The 21,664-nt window shown below is 42.5% G+C and overlaps 1 protein-coding gene across 1 annotated transcript in view; it reads left to right on the top strand.

Moving 5' to 3' along the window:
- The window catches only part of CLASP1 (cytoplasmic linker associated protein 1), a 175,695-nt gene that overhangs the window by 8,332 nt on the left and 145,699 nt on the right, over positions 1-21,664 (top strand). Inside the window, exon 2 of the mRNA XM_080620322.1 lies at positions 3,949-4,423. Coding sequence (XP_080476448.1) covers positions 4,229-4,423 — 195 coding nt within the window. The 5' untranslated portion in view covers positions 3,949-4,228. The remainder of the gene's footprint in view (positions 1-3,948; positions 4,424-21,664) is intronic.

The raw sequence follows: 21,664 nt of genomic DNA, 5'->3' as shown, positions 1-21,664 counted from the left end.
CTATGTTGGAAGACCTTCCAAATATAGACAAGTGCCCAGGAGAGTAGTATTGCATTCTTTCCATGCTTCAGGTTTCCTTCCTCACTGCAAGAGGAGGAAGATTTAAAATTTCCTATCAGGTTATCCTGAGATAAAGTCTTACTTGAGAATTGCAAGTAATGCCGTTTAACTTAGTCTTGGGTCACTGAGGTTCTAAGCACTGAAAAAAAAAATTCATTGGCTTATGTACTCAGTTTAATGTTGCCACAGCATCTCGGGTAACAAGTATTTCCTTATTACTATTTAGATTGACTTATTCTATGTGCTGAGCCAGTTGCTTTGCTGTGAATTGTACCAGCTTTTTATAGTGTTATGGTGGTAGTATATGAGCTGAGTAACTTTGGGCTGTTCTGTTCTTTGTCCACTTTCTCCTTTAAATTCATTATTTTGAGCTCCAAGGTAGCATTAAACTTAAACCTCTCTGTGGCTTTCTGCTGGATAGCTCTTGATGGAAAACACGGGTGTTACTGGCGGAGACTTTGTCTAACCACATAGTTTTAATGGTTTATTAGTGGAAAAGGGAGCTTTCTTTTTGTAGTGACAGAGTTGGGGTGGTGGGGAGAATAGATTTTTCTCTTGGATTCTCTTGTCTACATGTTGATGTTATGTCAGATGTAGCCTGCCTGTATCCCTGAGTGCATGCCATAAGCCTAGTAGGAGGATTGGAGAAACCCCCTGTTTTGGAGCCTGTACTTGCAATCCTTATCAAAACTTGGAGAAGCTCCAAACACCAGGACATGTGCCACTGAGTTGTTGGTTTTGACTTCAATATGACTGTGCTTCTGTCAGAAGAGGTTATACTCAAAATCTCTATCCTAAATTGTTTGTATCTTTTAACAATTGCTGCCCCAAAACTATGGCATTGAAATTCTGCAGGAACAGAAGTGGACTACTGGGGCTGAGACTGTGGCTTTGTGTTTTCCAAAGCTTGTTAAAGATGTGGGGAGCATCTGTGCAGTTGATCCCAAACTTGATGGGATGTAGCAGCCATATGCTTCATTGCCTGGGAGGTTCATTTTTTTTGTCAGCTTGGGTCTTGGTTTTCTCAGAGTTTTTTTTTTTTTCCACTTCCTCCTGTGAGGAAGAGGGGGAGTTGTCAGACTTCCTAAAGTGTGGAAAAGCTTTTATTTTTTTAGCTAAAAATGTGCAAGTTAACCACCTGTTGGCTGGTAGATGCAAGCCAGCTTGACCCTTTCCCCTTAGCTTGCTATTACTGTTTCCCCCAGTATTCAAAGATATTTCTGGCTCTTCTCCCCTGTATGTGTTTGGTGCCATAATGTGTAGTGGATCTTCTTTAAACTATGACGTGAATCTGTTCTTCTACAATGCACCATAATTTTTATCCTATGCCTTTGCATGTTTTAAAAATGAGGAACTTGGGGAGAAATTTGTTTAAATTAGTTTGCTTAAAAGATTTTCTGTGCTTGTAGGCAGAGGCTTAAACTCTTAAATGGAAACCACATAGAAGGATTTGAAACTTTGAGTGTTCCTTTCTCATGGCAATATGGCCAGTTAATGATTTCTTGGATGTGCTGGGACTTGTCTATGCATTAAGTTAATGAAAAAAGGCAGTTCTGTGGTAGTGAACAGTCATTCACACCCTCCTGTAATCTGAATTTTCAAGTTTAAGCAAGTTGTACATTTCCATTTTGAAAGCAATTAGAGGACTTTCTTAACCATGTTCTATCCAGTTCAACAGAAGAGTCCCCTTTTGAACATGTGTGCAGCTCCTGGAGTCCAGAAGCAAACCATGCAGCTAACTTGAAAGGTTTCAGCTAGAACATGGGAGCTGCTAAATATCACTTACCTGCCCCTACCCCAGTAGCTCTTGGCTAGTGAGGGAGTCAGTGCCATGCAGCTCTACTGTGTGAAAACTGTTCTGTTAGATGCTTAGAAGGCTCCTCCTGTGTGTAATACTGCCTCATATAACTGGAGTAGCTGCAGCAAGGAGCAAGACCAGTGTATGATAGAGGGCGGGAGCCAGTATTCAAAGGTATGGGTAACAAGGCTCAGGAGAACTGCTGCACTTTTACAACCGCTTGAAGTGGTCCTGGAGTATGGTTGACAATTTAAGAATTTAAAGTCAAATCACCCTTAAAGTGACTTGAATCAAACTGATGAGAGTTTGGTATGTTCTTTAGACAATTGAGGTTGGGGTAGTTGTCACAAACAGTAAGCTATCGCTGCACTAAAAGGCCTTAGGTACTGTGTGTGCGCTTGCAGCTAATGCTTTCTTGCTGCTCTGGGGATGAGGTTTTGCTGTTGAAGAGGGAGTTTAGTCTACAGGCACAAACAATCCCTTCTGGCTGGTGGTAAGATTTGCTGGGCAGTTGACTGAGATGAGTCTCTGGATGTACAGAACCAGTTTCAATTGCTGTCAGCCAGCAGGGATTTGAACTGGTTGCCTGGAACAGAGGGGTGCTCTTTGGTGACTCTTCCTGCCTGATGAATAAGCAGTGCAAGCAGCTGGGACATGTCTGGCAGCACTTGTAGGGTAAGGGAAGCTTAAGACCACAAGCTTTTCAGCCACATCTAGATGCTGTGCTTGGTGGCGGTAGGATGTTGCAGTTTTGAAGTCTGCCCAAGGAGGATGGAGGTGAGATTGATCTGAAATAATTTGCTGTGCAAGGTGTGCTTTCTTTTCCAGGCTTAGGGTTCTTGTGTGCATCTCATCTGCTATCAGATCAGCTTTGTTTTAAGACCTTTGTGAAGGCCTTATTTGCTCAAACAGAAGGTATTTAGATTTGCTGCCCCAGTGCTTCCAATTAGTGAACTTGTGCCTCCAGCTTCCTTCCAGTTGTTTGTTGAGCCAGGTGTCTGCTCCACAGCCTCTTCCTTTGCTCTGAGCTTGACCTGCTTTCCTTGTGCTGGTGGAAAAAGTAGGGCAGGCTTCTAGCTTTGGGTATTATTGGACAGGAAACAAAGACACTGGATTTTTATTACCCCCTCCTAAAAGAGCTAACCTGTGATGAGGAAGTGCTTCAGGAAGCAGTATCGTGATGCTGGGAGCCCTGGACTGTGGGAGGGTGGAGGGCAGGCCTGGGGTCTGTTCTCTTGATGCCTGGAGAGATTGGTTTGGCTGCTGATGGAGGGACAGGAAAAAAGAAAGCTGCAGCTGAGTTCCTAATGAAGCCCTTGGACAAGATTGTTTCTGGGCTTGAACGTAACAAAGCCTCAGACACACAGCCTGTGGGTTTGGTTGTTTTGTTTTGTTTTTTTGTTTTACACTAAAGCCAACAGATTATTTTGGAGATGATGCTGTGCCTCTGAGTGGCAGCAAAGTTTGACCTGGCCTAGGTTCTCTGCACAGCATGGGCAGTGTTGGTTGAGCTGCGTGTAGACTATACCAGTGCTGTTTCCTGGACATGTGTGGTTGGGATATAACGATTCAGTCTGGAAACAGCTTGAGCTGTCAGTTTTCGAAAACTGTTCGTTTTACATTCCCGGAGCCTAGTGTTAGTGCTGTATCTTGCTGGCCAGCTGATGGCATTGATTGCTGAAGGCCAACAGTCAAAACAGGATCCAGACCTCTTCCTGCTTTCACTTCTTAAAGTAGATGCATTTTCCTGGTGACCTGCTTCAGGATTTTGTTTCCACTGTTGTGGGTAGATAGTGATGGTGGTAGTTGCAATGATATCGATTACTAATCAGCTGTTATTTAAGCCCCAGATTTATGGTCTGTCACTAAAGCTTCTAAGGAACTGATGGGTAACTGCTGTTGTAAAGAATAGACAAAGATTTTTGTCCTGACCTACCTTGTCTGAATCCTTAAAATAGAACAATGCTGCTCGTATACAGCTTGTCACAGCTTCGCAGCTGTATATGAGTAACCTATTTTGTGACATGCTTTCGATCTTTTTTTGTTCCAGTCTTAATTTAACCTATAATACTGTTCTTCGTTTCTTTCAGAATGGACTGCTGAATTGGGAATTATTGCAGACTCAACAGTACAGCACGGCTTGTTGTTTCGTCTATTACTAGTTATTTAAATTGGACTTTTAATATCCTGCCAGCTGCTGTTCACACACACATGGTGCATTGTTGCCATTCTCAGAATTGCATCTTTGAAACCCAGACCCTCAGTAACCTTCATCGAACAAAGAGGCGACCTCCTGCGTACGTTCATAGAGGGATTTTTCGAACCTGCTGCCCTCTAGCTTTCTTGCTGGTGCTGTATTTGTGAGACACTATGGAGCCCACTATGGAGTACTGCTTAGCGCAGGTGCTGCAGAAAGATGTTGGAAAGAGACTTCAGGTTGGCCAGGAATTGATAGATTACTTCTCAGATAAACAGAAGTCAGCTGATCTTGAACATGATCAGACTATGCTGGATAAAATGGTTGATGGACTGGCCACTTCTTGGGTCAATTCCAGCAATTATAAGGTAAGACTTGTCAAATGTAATGTGGTTACAGTTAGAACACTGTGAAGTGCTGCCTGATCTAAGTGAAAGTTGCATGGTAGACTTCCTAATATACTGTTTTGTAAGCTAATAATTATGCTGAATCAACCATTCTTGGCCCATTTCTTGGTAGTTGATAGCCAGTATGGTATTGAGGACTCAAGGCAGTAAGAATTAAGTAAATGGGGTTTTAATAAGTGGGTTTACATGTCGTGGTTGTAAGTTGGTATTCTGGTTTCTTTGTGTATCTTATTAGCTGATGGCATGCTTTGATCATCCCATAGTTAGCAATGTTGATGATTTCCTGCCTTATTAAGGAATTCAGTAAAACTGCAAAAAACATTTATAAACAGCAGTATTTTTCACTGTCATTAAATCCTGCTGGTCTTAAAAGTGCTCTGGACCTCAACATCCTCAGATTAGTTTAAACTCTTAATGGGAATTTTGATTGAGAAGTGGTTGTGAGTTTGCAGTGTATTGGTCAGTGTGTTCTGCACAGCTGCATTTTCTCATAACTTCTGTCAACAAGCAGCTGTGGTAGAAGCTGTTTGGCACATGGGAACAACAACAACAAAAACCCACAAAAAACCCCCCCCAGCAAACTGCCAAAGCCAATACAGTCTCAATAGAGGATCCATGTTCTTATTCCTCTTTTTCTTGCTAACTGACACTCTTGCAGACTTCCATGATTCTCTGTGGAATGGTGACCCAAGCACAGTAAATTTGAAATTGTTAGTAAATGTGCTGTTTGCATGTATTTTATGATGTGGATTGCAGAGCTATGCTGTACTTTGTAATTTCAGCATCACACTTACTTTGCAGAATTTCTGTCTGGATAACTTGTCTCTCCTACCCCCTTTCCCAGTCTTTTACGCGCTTAGTGTTCACTGTGGTATTCACTCCAGTAACAAACTGGTGGCACTTCTGTACTGCAGTGATTCTGTTCCAGAACTCATGCTGCTGAGCTGGCTGTTCATTAATGTGAATGTTCTATAGATAGCATTTGCCATGTTTAATAAGTTCTGGTGAGCATAATGGAGACACGGCTTGAATGTCTGGAGGGTGTTTTCTCAGTGAATGAATGTAATGGAGGATGTGAAATGTTTGAGTAGGGCAAGCTGATTATCTGGAGGTTAGTGATGTGGTGAGGTTTGCTTACAGTATCTAGCCAAGTCTTAGTGCATCATCATATGACAATCTCTTGCTTTTGTGTTAGTGCCTGCATCTGCATTATTGTTGGCTTTCTTCTTAACTGCTTATGCGATAGGGATTCAGGAGCTCAGCTCTGTCTGGTGTGAGGGAGAACAGGGTAGCTGGTGTTATCAGATCCGGTTCATGGATTAATTTAACAACTTTGAGAGTGAAAGGCTGAGCATCACTGCGCTAGAATAGCCACCTGGAGAGCTAAACTACAGTTGTTTGGTCACATTTGAAAAAGCCATTATATTTGCAGTCTGTTTCTCTGCTCACCTCACTCCGTTTGAAAAAATGTCAGCCTAAAACAAAGATTGAGATCATCTGCACAATGTGAAATTTCCTAGCTCTGCAGTCATAAAGTGTATGCTCTTGGAATTAGACTGGATTTAGGTAACAGACCCATTATCTTGGGACAGCATCAAGTTGACTCATGGCTCCTGCCTGTCTAGGACTCTTCTAACTAAGCACTTATGCTTATATGTTATCAGTGAGGAAGCCTCAGCGAACCAAGGAGCAGTGATCTCTTGAGGCAATCCAATTCAGTTTCTATTAAAAGGAGCCTCAACTGATGATGAAATTACACTTTCTTTACAGGGAGGGCTCAAGCTGTCTCCCTCACTGGCATACAAGCGTGAGCTATGTAAGTCATGACCATCACTGACATTTTTAGGCTTTGGTGGGTTTTGTACATTATTTCTTATTTTAACCTGACACTGTTTTATGAAGTCTGACCTCAGCCCTGGGAATGCAGACTATTTTCTCTTTCAACTGAGGAAGCAAGAAAGCAATGATGGTGGGGGAAGAAGTCCTTCTCTTTCCTTGTCGCTGTCCAAGTCTGCAAAAGCATAGTGTGTGAAACAGTGAGACCTGATGTACTTCTCATAGCATTAGGCACTCCAAAACTACTCTAAGAAATGGTCTTCTGACCTGATCACTGATCTCTGCTTTGTAACAGGCAGCTGACTTAGCTGAAGAAGGCACAGGATGTTTTTCAAGTCAAGGAAGCATAAAGGTTGCTGTGTGGAGTAAGGGACTGAGGTCCAGTGTAAGGCCATCTGCGTACCTGTGCTTGCCAGGAGCAGGCTTGAACTGCACCCAGCAGGCAATGGTCTGGCCTGTGATTTCCCAGCAGTACTTATAGGTGAGTGAAAGACAGAATAATGCTGCAGGGAGAGAAATCAATTTTCTGAGAGCTCTTACTCCTCTCTGGAGCTCAGTTACTTGCAACATACAGCCTGTGTTTGCATGGGCACTAGGGGTTGTGGGGTATACTAGCAAGGTTGGGCTGGGGAAGGTATTGCAGGATGCTGCAGACCAAAGAGGAATCCTGCCTCTTCCATTTCTTCATGTGCTTTGTTTGGTCTGTGCTGTTTCAGGATGGTGGTTCTGCTTGACTCCATTTCTTCCTCTGCTAAGCTTTGGCTTGCACTGAGCTGTCTCTCTTTAGACATTAAGCAAAACAATGCAGCAGTGTCAGGGGCTTCAGCATGTCCTCACAGCTTGACAGTCCTACAGCAAGGGGGCAAAGCTGAAATAGTCAGTAGTACTTAGTGAGCAATCTCACTTTGAGCTGCTTGTGCCATTATTTTGTAATGTTATGTATGCAGGATCTCCTGACTCATTGGTGACCAGTGCATCTTTTTATGATGTGCTATCCATTAATTTTTCATTTTGAGGTGTAGTGTAAAGGAATATGTCCAGGATCTCAAAGTAGTTTTCTACCGGCCTGGTATTCCTAGAGGTGAACTGAGGATGTTTGGTAGTGACCTCCTCTTGCCTGCTTCTCCACATTAAGTGAGTATTGTACTGTTGCACCCATCTAGCAGTGGGGATATGAGGTCTCTTGCACCTTTATTTTCCATGTGGTGTGGCCTGTGCTGTTGGAGTTAAGGTTTACACTGGAAATAACTGTTGGTATTGCTGGTTTGCTTTTGACTAGCAACACCCAAGAGTGAACGCATGAGTGAGATTTGGTGGTGACAGGCTTTGAGCAGGTCAGGATCCATCAAATTGAAGAGATTTACTACTTAAGACTTTCTTATAATACCACAGTGATAGGAGAGACCAGTTTGAAGTGAAACTGGGTGGAATTTGCAATAAGAAACTGGATAAAACTTTTGGTGTGCTTTCCTGCACTTGGGCAAGTAGTGATTTTTTTTTTTTTTCTTTTTGGTGCTGCACTATTCTCGCTCCACAGGCTGTGCTTGCCAAGGAGAGTAGCTCGCCCTTCTGTGGGATGATCCCTTAGCCCCAGTGCAGCTTGATCTGTGTGAGGTGCTGTGCCCAGCAGCTTGCAGGACTGGGCTTTGCCTATGAAAGGGGAGTTAGAATTTCCGTGGTTAACAGACCCAGGTGGCTGAGGACTCTTCCACTTGCAAAGGCCTGTCTGAGCAAGTGATGCTGTGCTGGCAGACCCAGTCTGTCAGGGTGAGAGCTGTGCATGCAGGGTTGTGTCATGTGTGCGGGACTTCAGATCAGACTTGTTTAGCTCCTAGCTGATCTTTTTACTTAGACGTTGCGCTCTTTGAGATAAAATGCATTGTGAGATATTGTGGAGATATTTGTGTGATGAAATATTGCAGGGAAATTTTATTTCTCCTGACAGAACTCCTAATAGAGTTAGAGACAGCAGCCTTCCATTCTGAACTCTTTCTGAATATCAAGCATTACAAGAGCATGCTTGACTGAGCTGAGAGAAGTAGAACTTACATGCATAAATTAGCTGGCTTTTTTAAACTGTATTAAATAACTTTTTTTGGCTTTTCTAATTGAGGGGTAGAACAGATGGTGCAGGCTTAGTTTAAAGTGACATCCATTAGAGTTACTTAAGCTGATGAATAGTTGTTCACTATAAGCACACGTTTGTTCGGTATTCCATGTTTATTTTGGTTTAAATTTGGTAGAAGAAATCCTGATTTAAGAAATAATTATCATGCATAGGTGTGGGTTGATATGATAATTTGATAATTTAACGCACAGGAGAAAAAAACCCCAAAAGACTTCATCTGGGGAAAAAGAGACTTACAAAAGGTTTCCGAGTAGCTGCTGTTAGCTTTTGAGTTTTAGGATGCAGGTGGTATGTGAGGATCAGTAATATGTACATTTAGCAGTTTCATCCCTGAAAATCTCTTTACCATGAAGCTGTAATTGCTAATAAAATTGAATTAAATTAGTTTTGATGCTCAGAATATCTGAGAAATGAACTATGGAGGAAGAGTGATCTTGAGATCTGGGCTTGAGTAGAGCCTTTCATTTGTATATGCCCTTATTGCGAACACCTTGGTAGAAACTGCTTCTGGCAACTCCTCTTGTGCAAAGAGAAGCTATCTTAGGAAGGGCTAAAAGCTCACTGGGCTTGAAACTGCATTTGCAGAGCATGCTCTGTCCTTGATTTTCAGGCTTCTGTGCTGGCATGCTCCTTATTAATAGGTGGGTTTTCCTGCCTTCAGCTTAAGAAAGAGCAGAGTTTTGGCTTCAGATATGCAGTTTCCTGTAGACATTGATGTTAATTCCCAGTTCAGCTGATCAGTTGTTTTTTCTCTGGCTCTGGTAGCTGGGCCTGCCTTTCCGATACTTAGTGCTCTGTGTGGTAGTTTGATCAGATTATGGTGCAGCTCTTATCTGTTTGGTATCAGCAGTATGGGGAGTGTTACAGAAGATGCAAGGCAGAATAAGAGATTTGTAGCAGTTGGGCTAGATCAAATTTAGTACCAGCTTCAGTCCTTCATATTCTGGACAGGAAAAAAAAAATAAACTGTTGTAGCGAGTCAGCATTTAGAGTTTTCTTGTGGCTTTTTATTAACTCTTGAAAGGTAATAGTGACTTCTTGGAGCAGGAAGGGTTCTCCTTTTCTGGCTGGGGTGGGTAGAACTGTAGTGGAGTACTAATAATTTCTAGTTGTTTTATATGCAATGTGGATGTGCTACTGGTTGCGTAAAGCAAGAAAAGTTTGTGAGCCTGAGTGTACCGGACAACAGTATCTTTCAGTTGTTTACCAAGGTATTACGAAGTCAAATATAAATAGTGAGAAACCTACGGGATTCCAAGGGAGTGTGAAGAGCAGAGACCCCATGTTGAAATAAATAGGACAGAAGTTTGTCTCCATAGTGGCACACATGAAGTCTGTTTAACTTTGGTATCCTGTTGTTTGGTGGCTGGTAGTGGATGGTGAAAGACAAGCAAAAAATGGAATAAGTAATAAATGTATCCCTTGCATATCCTTCTGGCTTGTAGGGGTTTGATGAGCCCCTGATTTCATTTTGTGATCAAATTTATATTACATTCCTTTAAGATTTTAGTGCTGGGACTGGTTCAGGTTAAAAGTGTCATTTATGGATGATAACTGTTATTTTATTTTTTTTTTTTAAGAGCCATTTTGTCTTGTGTGCTTGATAGTGTGGCTGCCTCAGCATTGGCAAGGCCAAGCAGGCTTTTGTCTGAGACTGAGAGTCTGGTCAGCACAAAAGAGACTGGACCATTGTGGTTACTAAATTGGGAGAATAAAGCTATTCCTTTAATGCTGGTGTAGTGTTTCGGTTGCACTTCAGTGCTTGTCACTAGGGTTTATTTGGAGGTCTAGCACAGTTCACTAGCTCTTGGGAAACCTTGGGTTTATTGCTTGACTGCAGGCTGAAGATTACAGCTGATGCACTGGTGGAAAAGGCAGATTATTTGGGATTTACTTCTGTCGGGATAAGAGTGTACTAATGCTATTGTACAGTGCCTTCTTGGGTCCTTCTGTGGCATGTGTTGTACAGTTCTAGTTGCCTGTCTAACAGGAAGGAATTCAAGCTGGAACAGGTGCAGGGAAGGGCCAGTGTGGTGCTTAGGGGATTGGAGAGCCTGCCTAAACAGAGGAGACTAAAAGTTTGGCTTGTTTAGTTTACAGTATAAAGGCTGAGAAGGAATATGACTGCTGTCTATAAATACATCAGAGAGTTGCACATCAGGGAGGGGGGGAAAATTATTACATCTAAAGGGCAAGGTTAGCACAAGAACAAATGGGTATAAACTGGCTGTGAGTAAATTTAGGCTGGATGTGAGATGAAAGCTCGCTGCAGCAAGAATATGGGAAGACTCTTGTAAAGGAATAGGTTTTAGGGTAGATCTTGTGATGATTTTGTATATATACACTATAGAATAATAGGATTATGCACAGCGATAGGGAAAGTTAATTTCAGTCCTTTGTATGGTATAATAGGTAAGATAGTGTTCCTGAAACTGCTCTAACACTTTGAATAAACCCAAATATTTTAAAAGGTGTACTGGTTTTGATTCTCAGAAATCCTAAAGTGACTTACAGAGACTGTTCATGCTGTCCCAAGCATCATGTGCTTATTTCCTCTGGATGAGAATTAGCAGTCACTCATATGCATGTGTGATCCAGCTCCCTCGTGTTTAGTAGGTGAGTAGTGGAGAATCCTTGTTTTCCCTCACGTGATGACTTTTGCCTGAGGATCGGTCCTGGACTGGACATTAGTTGCAGTGGTTTACAGGCATCTTGATTTTTTGCTAGTCTCTAAATTGCCCACAACAAACAGGACTTCTGTTGGCGTCTTGATGGCAGGACATACTAATCAGCCTCTGGGGTCCACTCACCAACATCAGCCCGTTAGCTTCTCAGCTCTAAGTGTGCACACTGTTTTATGTCATCTTTGTGGGATATTCCTTGAAGTTTTTGAAAGCTTTTCTTGTCTCACTGTTTGAACTTCAGTGTAAGAAATCACCTAGTGATGATCTCTCTGGCAGTGGGGTCTAGTTGCATCTGGCCTTGTCTGGTTTTAATTAAGTCATTTTGTAAGCAGAGAAGTTTTATAAAGCCTCTTTTCATTTAGCTTTTTCTATGTAGATTTGCTGGTGTATAATGCTATGGTTTTCCTCATGATGAAGTCTGTCTTTTAATGGAACCTCTTCTGCTTGGTTACTATATTTGTAAGAGTATAATATCTTTGGGATTTCTATTTTTCTACTATGTTAGTTGGAGTTTGCTAAAACTGGTTGAAGAATGCAGAAGGGGAGGTGAAAGAATACATGAATGATAGATGAACAATTTAATGATCTCTTACTTCAAAATATGGCTGGAAAATACCTGATATATAATAAAAGGCCCAAGCCAACCTCCTCCCCGCCCCCTTCCAATTTTGTTTTTTTTTTGGTTAAATCTTCCAGTGTGTTCTTAGCATTAAGTGCACCTATGTTAGTTGTCGGAGGACCTGCCCTCTAGATTGGACAGTCTGATGCAGGGATGCTTTTGTTTCAGATAGGTGACTCTGGCAGCCTTCCTTTTGCAGCAGTTGCAAAAGGTGAGATTTCCTGTGTGGTAGTAGGATCAGCTCATTGGATCACAGGGTAATTCAGGTTGGGCTCATCTAGTACCATCCACCATATCATTGTTTACAGTCAGGGCTTTAAAACTTGATCCTCATTCATTTTCAAACAAAATTTATTAGCACATAAGTGGTAAGCGTTGCAGTGTCAGAAGTGCCTATGTAAATCAACTCCCGTATAAATGCTTTTGGGATGCCAGTGATGGGATGAGCCACTCAAGACACCAGTGACAATCTCATTGAGGCTCATTCGGATTTGCCCTGTTGTTTGGCTCAGGGCTCCAGGTTTCTGATGGCTGGACTAGGCTATGTGTAAGTTTGTATAAAGTTATCTTATGTATTTTTGTCACAGAATCATAGAATCATAGAATAGTTAGGGTTGGAAAGGACCTTAAGATCATCTAGTTCCAACCCCCCTGCCTTGGGCAGGGACACCTCACACTAAACCATGCCACCCAAGGCCTCATCCAACCTGGCCTTGAACACCGCCAAGGATGGAGCATTCACAACCTCCCTGGGCAACCCATTCCAGTGCCTCACCACCCTCTCAGTAAAGAATTTCTTCCTTATATCCAATCTGAACTTCCCCTGTTTAAGTTTTAACCCGTTACCCCTCGTCCTGTCACTACAGTTCCTAATGAATAGTTCCTCCCCAGCATCCTTGTAGGTCCCCCTTCAGATACTGGAAGGCTGCTATGAGGTTTCCACGCAGCCTTCTCTTCTCCAGGCTGAACAGCCCCAGCTTTCTCAGCCTGTCTTCATATGGGAGGTGCTCCAGTCCTCTGATCATCCTCGTGGCCCTCCTCTGGACTTCTTCCAACAGTTCCATGTCCTTTTGATGTTGAGGACACCAGAACTGCACGCAATACTCCAAGTGAGGTCTCACGAGAGCAGAGTAGAGGGGCAGGATCACCTCCTTCGACCTGCTGGTCACGCTCCTTTTGATGCAGCCCAGGATACAGTTGGCTTTCTGGGCTGTGAGCGCACACTGCCGGCTCATGTTCATTTTTTCATTGACCAACACCCCCAAGTCCTCCTCTGCAGGGCTGCTCTGAATCTCTTCTTTGCCCAACCATGTGTTTTTTTTGCCCATGTGTTGTCTGCTGTGTGGCCATATCATTAAATTCAGGAGGGAAGATGTGGAACGCAGTGAAGAGACGTGTAGTCTCTGATTTTCTCCAAGTGAACGTTACCTCCCACAAGTAGCTCATTACTTCTTTTCATAGATCAGATCTTTTTTTTAACTAAGTACAACCTGCTATGTTCCTCATTTGGTATTGCTTTTGTGCCAAATATGAAACTTTAAAACAAAGCAACATTTGACTATTCAAGAATCAGAGCAAAGGGTCCCAGTTATCAGAGCGTGAAAAGCAAGATAATTTTTTATACTGTGGCTGGGAGTTTAGCCAGAGGAAAGAATGTGTGGGATTGGGCCCTGTATTAAGTGTGAGAAAGAAGATTCTTATGCCTAGTGATGCTTTTTCATCTCCAGAAGTAGTTTTCTGGAGAGAAGTTTGTGGAAACAATGAAAAAAAAGGTAGTAGAGCCCCATCCTGCCAAACCATTCTTGTGGCTGGCTCTGCTCATAAAGGTAGGAGGTGTGCACAAGTGTTTTTCTTTTATCTGCCTGGCTAAAACTTCTCTTCCTGGCCTGCATGGGTGGCTTTCCTGGTAGTCTACTGTCCATCTCTTCTTACCTCTTTCCTTTTAGGTCTTTGAAGGCTGTTTTATGTTGCTGGACTATGAATAAGTTATATGAATAAATATGCTTGTGAAATACTCTACCAGCTCCAGTCCCCATCAAGATCTGAGCTTTCTTGTTGACTTCAAAGAGCTCCGCTTCTTTCTTTGTGTTTCTCAGGTCTCATTCTCTCCGAGCAGTTTCATCTGTTTTCTTCTGGAATTTCCTGTTCTAGTAAGCTAGCTGGCAATTATGAAAAGCTTTTCCCAAGCAGGAGGGCATGTGCAGAGAAAAGTGCAGTGATTCTTGTTTGTGAAGTTGCATCTAGAGGTGGTGTGATGGGAACTGGCACTACAGATGAAGGGAAGGTCAGGAGCTGACAGCTCGGGCCAAATGACAATGCTTTGAAGGTGGAGAAATGAAAACTTCGATGGGCACAACTGCTAGAGAGGAATGGGAGTGTGAAAAGAAAGATCGTCCTAGCCAAGGTACTAGGGTAAAAACAGTTCCCTCTACAGCAGTAGTGACATAAATGGGTCAGAATGGGAATATCTGGGGAAGATGGATAGGAGGAGGATATGTAATAGCACAAAGGTGAGCTACAGAGAACCACATGAGAACTTTTAGTTGTTTAGGACATGGGAAAGGCTGGATTTTAGGTCTGCATAAATACTGCAAGGTTAGAGACTTAATAAATTTGAAAAGTATCCTTCGAGTTCCTAGGCAGAGCATTAGGTACTAACACGGTGTTTTCTCAGCTGTTCACCCTACAGTGTGCTATCACTGAGAAATCTGGGGCTGATGATAATTGATGGCTATCTTAGAGGCATCTTTCAAAGAGTTTTCTGGTGGCTATTTTCAGGAGGCAGTAGTGCATGGGAATTGTAGCAGAAGTGTGCTGTAGCTGGACGAATGCTTAACAGCAAGAGTTGGTCGTTTTTCTAGGTGGCAGCTCTGTTACAAAATGAAGTCATGTGGAAGGTGGTGTGAGGGTGGCTTGTTAACTTTTTTTTTGTCTGTGGAAAGCAGGTTTCATGATATAGTGGTGAAGTCATCTAAATCATGTGGGTCTTGTGAGTTTCCTAGTCCTTGCTAATAGAAAGGAGGGAAATGGGATGAAGGGAAGATTGATTTACAGAAGAGACAAGGTCAATTGCTGGAATATGTACTAGATACTGTGTGGGTACTCCAGACTTCCATGTTTTAGGTGTTTTCTGGTTTTAGCTAGAATTCGGATTTGTCACAGTTATTTAGCAGGAGTGTGTTTTATGACTGTTCCAAGATCATTGGTCCAACATCAATATAATTCTGTTGGACTAGGCATGAAGGGGTGGCTGAGGTGGTCCTGCTGTTTTCATGCTGCCAGCCAAAGGGGCTCATTTGGTGCATCTGCAGGCCTCAGACTGCTGAGCAAAGGCTGCACTTTGAATGTACAAGATAGATGTTTATGGGCAAAGCTTGGGGAGCTGTGTAAGTGGCTGTATCAGAAAACTAGCTGTGTGGATAGGGTAATGCTGGAGGTTCAAAAGGCCTGGATAAAGCCTGCTGGGGAATCTGAGCAGGTGTGCGTGTGCCAGGAGCTTGGATGAGAGAGCTGCTGATGTGAGGAAAGATGGGGCTGTGGGGAGTGATGAGGGTGGGATAGATTCCACTTTCCCTGTTGGAGGTATCCAGTGGTGACTGTCATGTGACAATCAGAGAGGAACAGAGCAGGAGGACAGGTTCTAGTGTGCCTTTTTAAATTGGGGTGAGGTAAGCACAAAGAGAAGAGGTTGAGGGCAGGGCTTTGATGAGATGGTGCTCATCAGGGTGGAAGGTGAGCCAGGAAAAACTTCTGGGAGGCTAAGGAGATGACTTGAGCCTGTTTATCTTCGTATGCTTACTTCATGGCTATCAGCAGCTGTAGGTGCCTGGCATCTTCAAGCTGGGAGGGTAGAAATGAAATATGTTGTTGGGGGTTGCTTTCTGGGAATAAGAAAGGCACTTTTGATAACTGAGAGCAGCAGTTCTGATAAGTGAATATACGCCAGAAATCAGCTCTGCAGCCAAGCTTGGCTGAGCAGCAACTAAAACAAAAATGCTCTAAAAGCTGCCTTTTTTAGTCAGGAAAGGTGTGGTGGGGTTGGGACAATGGGAAATGTGATACTTAATTAACAGCCAGATCCTGCTGCCATTGAAGTCAGACAAACTCACATTGACCCCATCTGTTGCAAAGTCCATGAGCACACTGTTTTATACATTCCAGAAGCTTGAAAACTATCGCATGTGAGTCCTGGGGTGAGAGGGTCCTTTACTGGCAGATGGCAAAAATACTGTGGTGAATGCAATGTTTGTATCTGTAACAAAAAAATGTTAATCACAATTCTTATGTCTGATCTTCTTCTTTTGATTTGAAGATCTTAAATCAGATAAAGCCCTAACGCTGTTCCAGAAGAAATGCTTTATTCATAGAAAATAATTTGTTTTGATGCAGGAGGATCTGGTTGAGATTTCATGAATTGTATTATATAGGATGTCAGATTAACTGACTTAATGAGCCCTTTCTGCATTAAGGGGAAAATTAGCTGTTACTGGTGCAAATAATGTAGGGTAAAGAGATCATGGTCTTTGCTGGCTGTGTTCTTGAAAATAACGTAGCTTGATGATAGATAATGCTGTTTCAAATGAGCTTTTTCTTCACTTGTTCTCGCTGTTTCCTTTGCCCTTCCCAGGTCAGTGGTGTGAGAAGAATGTTCCTTCTGCTTCTAGACAATGCTTGTTTTGCCATTCTGTATTCTGCTTTTGGTTATTTTGGAGGAAATTTAAGATTTCATGTGACTTGAATAGAGTCATTATAGGTATAAATGTCTCTGAGGAGAGCAGCTGAGTAGCCAACACAACAAGCTGGATTGTAGTTTGGAATTAAGGCTTCAGTCACGAAGGCATGTCCTTGTGCTGAACATTATTTGCTTGGGTCATTGCTGGGAGATGGGTCAGGGGATTGTGTCATGGCATTTGAAAGGTTTACTGTTCTGTGGCAACTAGAAGAGCTGAGAATGAGATGTTAGGAAGAGCCCATCAGCAGGTACTTGGTTGTCCATGGACCTGCTGTAGGGTCCAGATTCTTTGAAGTGAGGGTTGAGGCTTGGCAGGGAGGTTGATAGGGACTGAACCAAGTAAGGCTGGGAGGGTTTTTTGCCACAGGATCATCTTCTCTCGCTGACAGGTTCAGTGTTTGTGGATGACACCCTTAAGCTGCATATGAATATTGTTTTCATCTCTGTGCTTGTCTGTTTTGAATCTCTGCTGTTCAGTGCTCATTTTGGGAACAGTTGCATACCTGTGAGATGGATCTGTTTTTTTTTTTTTTTTTTTTTTACTTTCATCTGGCATCAAAAGATTAAAATGAAACTTGAAAAGAAGCATATGCTCTTCATTTGACTTGCACAGCTAACTTTTTTTTTCTTAATGCAGTGAGCTACAGTTTTCTGCTGAAAGCAGGTTTATCCACGTGCACCAGGAGTCTGCAAGGGGAGAGTTAGGGAAGACAAAATGTTCCATTCCAGTGGAGCTATAGGTCTCCTATTTTTTATGTTTTTTTGTTAGAAATGAGCAATAAGTGGTATGTCAGCACTATGAACAGTTGACCCTCCCATATTAGTGTTTATGTAGTTTTCTAGGTCTGGTGGATCTTCGTCTGTGGTGGTGGCCCATGCCTTGTGTAGTGTCTTCTTTCAGTAGGGGTTTTATTTGTCTAGAATATTTGGGTTGGAACATTTACTGGGCTCCTTTAATGCAGATAATGCTATTTGATGCCCAACATCTAAAGCTTTCACTAGAACTAATCTTTGTATAAAACTTCCTGAAGTCTTGCTGGTTAAGAGGAGCTCCCTCCTTCTCCCCTGATCATGCAAGATCTGATTTAGAAATAGTTAATGCATATTTTTCCCTATATGTACTATAAATAGTTGGTTTGGGGATTCACTGCTCTTCTGATTGGCATAGTTAATGATATGCATATTTTGAAAGTCTTTGATGCTAAATCAAAAGAAAATAAACTGATTTTGGAAGGATAAAATTAATATAAATTATTCAATTCTGTAGTGCTTTTCATCCAGAAGTATCTGAAATTACTTTTCAGACCAATAAAATGGCTAAGCCCATCATTTAAACCCATCATAAACCCATCAAGCATGCTGCTATTACCTGATTGAACAATAAACTTGGCGCAAATGTGTTGCTGTCTGTTAAGGGAATTAGATTGTTTTAAATACTGATGCTCTGTTCTTTAGTCAGCAGACATTAAGGCAGAGGTTGTATTTAGTTTATAGTTCACAGATAAAGGAGTAAGGCAGTCCTACAAGGAATTTGGCAATGGGCTAGTGAATTGTAGTTCTCTCTGTACTTTGAGCTAGTCCCTGGACTGCCAATGAGTCTGGAAGCTCAGCCCACAGCACATTGAGCAGAGCTTCCAAAAGAGGAGTGAGAGAGTGGCTTTTCCCCTGACAACTCTGGCTGTGCTGAGGGTAGGCCCTGCTGAACTGCATCCTGCTGAGCTGCATCGCTGTTTCGGTTGTGCTGGTCCTGATGGCCATGTGGAGCCATGGGAACTTGGTTCCTGGCTGATGGTCTTACTCCCTTTACAAACTGGAGCTTGTTCTGATTCTTGCTGGTAGCTGGAGCAGTCCTTTGCTCTCAGATACAGTGTTGTCCAAACTGTGTTAACAGGTTTCTTCTTTAATTAAAACCTATCAAAAAAGCAAAACAACAAAACCCAAGACAACCACCAAACAAAGCTAGACAGGAGGTAAGATGATGCCTTTCTCCTGCTTCCTTTGGCTTGAGTTTACAATTTTTCATTCCCACTCAGTATTTCTGGAGCTCCAGAAATCAGATCTTGTGACACTTGGCTAGAAAGTGGTACAGGGCACTTGCAGCATACCCTGCCTCCCTTATGCCCTCTGGAGAGGAAGCTGCTCTGAAAGTATAAGAGGATTTGCCAGAACAGGTGTACTGTCTCCTGATTGATGTGGAGAAGCTCTTCTTCTCCCCTACTTGCTTCACCAGCAGTTGCATAGGGTAGTTTGGCTCCCGGGCCACATTGTTGCTCTGCTTGTAGTCTCTTGCCCACCACAGCTCTGGTAGCCCGAAGTTTTCACTTAACTATGCTGGTTTGGAGCTTCCTTGGCCAGCTGTGATGTGACAGCACAGAAGCCTGGTGTGCAGTATTGTCACCTCTCTGTGGAGGGAGAGGTACAGAACCAGTGTTAATAAAGCACTTGTACCAGACATGGTGGGAGGGAGCCCTCCTCTATCTGTGTGACTGAAGCAGGCTGGCATGCAAGGTGACTAGTGGAGAGGAAATCCCTGCTTATTTTTCACACTCTTCATTTTCTGCCTTATGTTTCTATGAAGCTGTAAGTCACTCCCAAAAGAATGAAGGCTGCTCTACACATTCCTTTTGAGAAGGATTCCTCACTGTGTGGAAAAGAGGCTGGGTGGGTGACTTGCTAGCCTTGCCCCTTTAGGTATACGAACATGATTAAACTTCTGCAGGTGGATTTTGTGTGTGTCTGAAGATTACAAGTTAGAAACCATCTGTCTGGGTTGCTGAACTGTGAGCAACTGAGTGGGAACTGACTCTCTGCTGGTGTAAGGGTTTGTTGGGAAAGCAGATGCCCTTGCAGGGATTAGCTCGAGGGGAAAAGGTGTTTTCTCTCTTGCCCTGTATATGCAGGTGCTCTAGCTAATGCCACATGCAGATGCTTCTCCAGGTTAATGATGCTTTGTTCCCCCAGGTATCAAGGAGGATGTTTAAAGAAGAGAGAAGTGTATTGACAGGGTTCAGTTGCTGGATCTGGTTTGTTTGCCCAGTTCCTAAAATCAACACAATGAATTCACTCAGGAGCCATAGGAAGGACTTAGTTGCTGCTGAGCTGGCAGCCCTAGCAGCAGTTGATTGCAGTTATGCCTCCAGTATTTTGGGTTCTTGGGAGATAAGTAGAGGGCAGAGTCTCGCCATTTCCTCCTTCCCAAACATGTTGCATAGTCCAAGTCTGATAGAAGAAAACTTCTCTTGCAAATCCCTATTAGCCAGCTATTACTGCTCCCAGTGTGGCCTGTGAAGGAGCTATGTGGATTTCCTTTCATGTGAATAAGAAGAGAGTGATAGTAAGGAGTGGTTAATTGGTTAATACTGGAGATCCTGCCATTGACTCTCAGCTTGCAGTAAACCGTTCTCTCTCCTTTGGTTGCTGAGGCTATAAAGCAGGTGATAATAACAAAATCCAGGTTTGCAAACTACAGGTCTGCAAACCACAGGTCTGCACCACAACCAAGCTTTTCACTGTAGGCAGTCAGAATAGCAGTCCAGTATATTTGCCGGGTGGCTCATGAGATGAAGTTATGGATACCTTGCAGGCATGAGCAGACTCCCCCCCCTTGATTATTTTATTATTCATTATAATAAATAATAAAATATAAATATTTTATCACAAATATGCATATTATATATTTTAATATAAAACATATCTTTTATTATTATAATAAAATTTATTTTATTATTTGTATTATTATTTTATTAATTTTTATTATTATTTACTTTTTATTACTTCTATATATTGTATATTATAATAATTTAAAAAAGCATGTCCTTCTTATGGTATTTGCAGGAAAAAAGGAGATGCAATACTTGCCTGTAGGGGGTTGTGATCTGTGTTGAAACATGCAAGAGGAGAGACTGTTCCAGCAGCAATGTGGAGCGGCCCACTTGGAACTTTCTTGCACATTTTGTTCATCTGTGTTCAGGGGAAAGTTCTGGAGAAAATCTGTTGGAATGTTCAGACACTGCATGCGATTTCTTAGGAAACCTGAACTGTGAGCTAGACTGTACTTTTTCCCCCAATGGTTTTAAGATGAATAAGCATTGTAACAATGTGATATTAGTACTATATGTTGTAGTGTATGACTAGTGTATTACTAGTGTGGTAGCTAACGTGTTTTGGTGGTCTCTGCCTTTATGGTATTCAGGCTATTCATAGAAGAAAAAACTCCCTGTGGTAAATTCTAAAATCAAATTTCTCTTTCCAGGTGACTTCAGCAGTTTACCGTCCTCGCTTGTATGAGGAGCAGTGAGTCTGGTTGAAGGTCTGAGAGCACAGGTTGTGAACAGCTTGAGTCAGTGGAGATATGAGGCTCCTACGTTATGCAGGAGCTGGGTTGTTACAGACTTGGGTTCAGCTGCCAGCTCTGCCACTGACTGCTTGCAAGTGTATAGTGTCTTTTCCATCTCCTGAGTCTCGGTGAGGATACTGGTTGTGTAAGTCCACTGTGGTGATTTGAAACTGGAGGCCAGTGTAAAATCTGTAGCTGGGGAGAATGTCTTAAGATCACCTTGTTTCTTGCTCTCTCCAGGGCCGGCAGCTAAGGATGATGTGAGGTCTATACTAGAAAGCATTCGCATCTTAGGGTTTCATTCGATGGTGGATTTTAACTACATAAAGGCAAGACACTTCCCATATTGTAAAGCTGGGGAAATAGTTCAAATTCCTTTTTTGACAGACTTTCATACAATTCCGTTTAAACTTATACCGAATGAACTACAAGGCACTACAAGCCTAAAGTGAACACTGCGTTGATTTGAGCAGCCTGGAGACTTTTTTTACAGGGTTTAGCTCACTTAGTGTTGCATAAGTGGGTTCAATTTAATTGCCAAAGGGCTGGTCTGTGTGTTATTTTGGCTTTAGTAGCAGGTTTTGCTGTGGCAATACACAGCTGAGTCACAGTGAGATGGAAACCAGGACAGAGCATACTGAATATGTTAACATTGATTCCCTGTTATGTGGTGTCCAGCATGTGTGGTCTGCGAAGTCAAATGTATGAGTGATTAGAAAGCTGTTCTGAATGGCCAAAAGTTTATTAAGACTATTGTTTGCTATTGAATAATGAATGTCACAAGTATGCGGAGTTTTATTGGGTCTTGGAGCAGCTCAGCATAATAGAATCCAAGTGCCTCCTTACATCTTCCTTGCAGCAAGGAGG

This window comes from Psittacula echo (genome assembly GCF_963264785.1).
Source record: "Psittacula echo genome assembly, chromosome: 6".
NCBI lineage: Eukaryota > Metazoa > Chordata > Aves > Psittaciformes > Psittacidae > Psittacula > Psittacula echo.
This window is presented reverse-complemented; position numbering and strand designations above follow the sequence as displayed.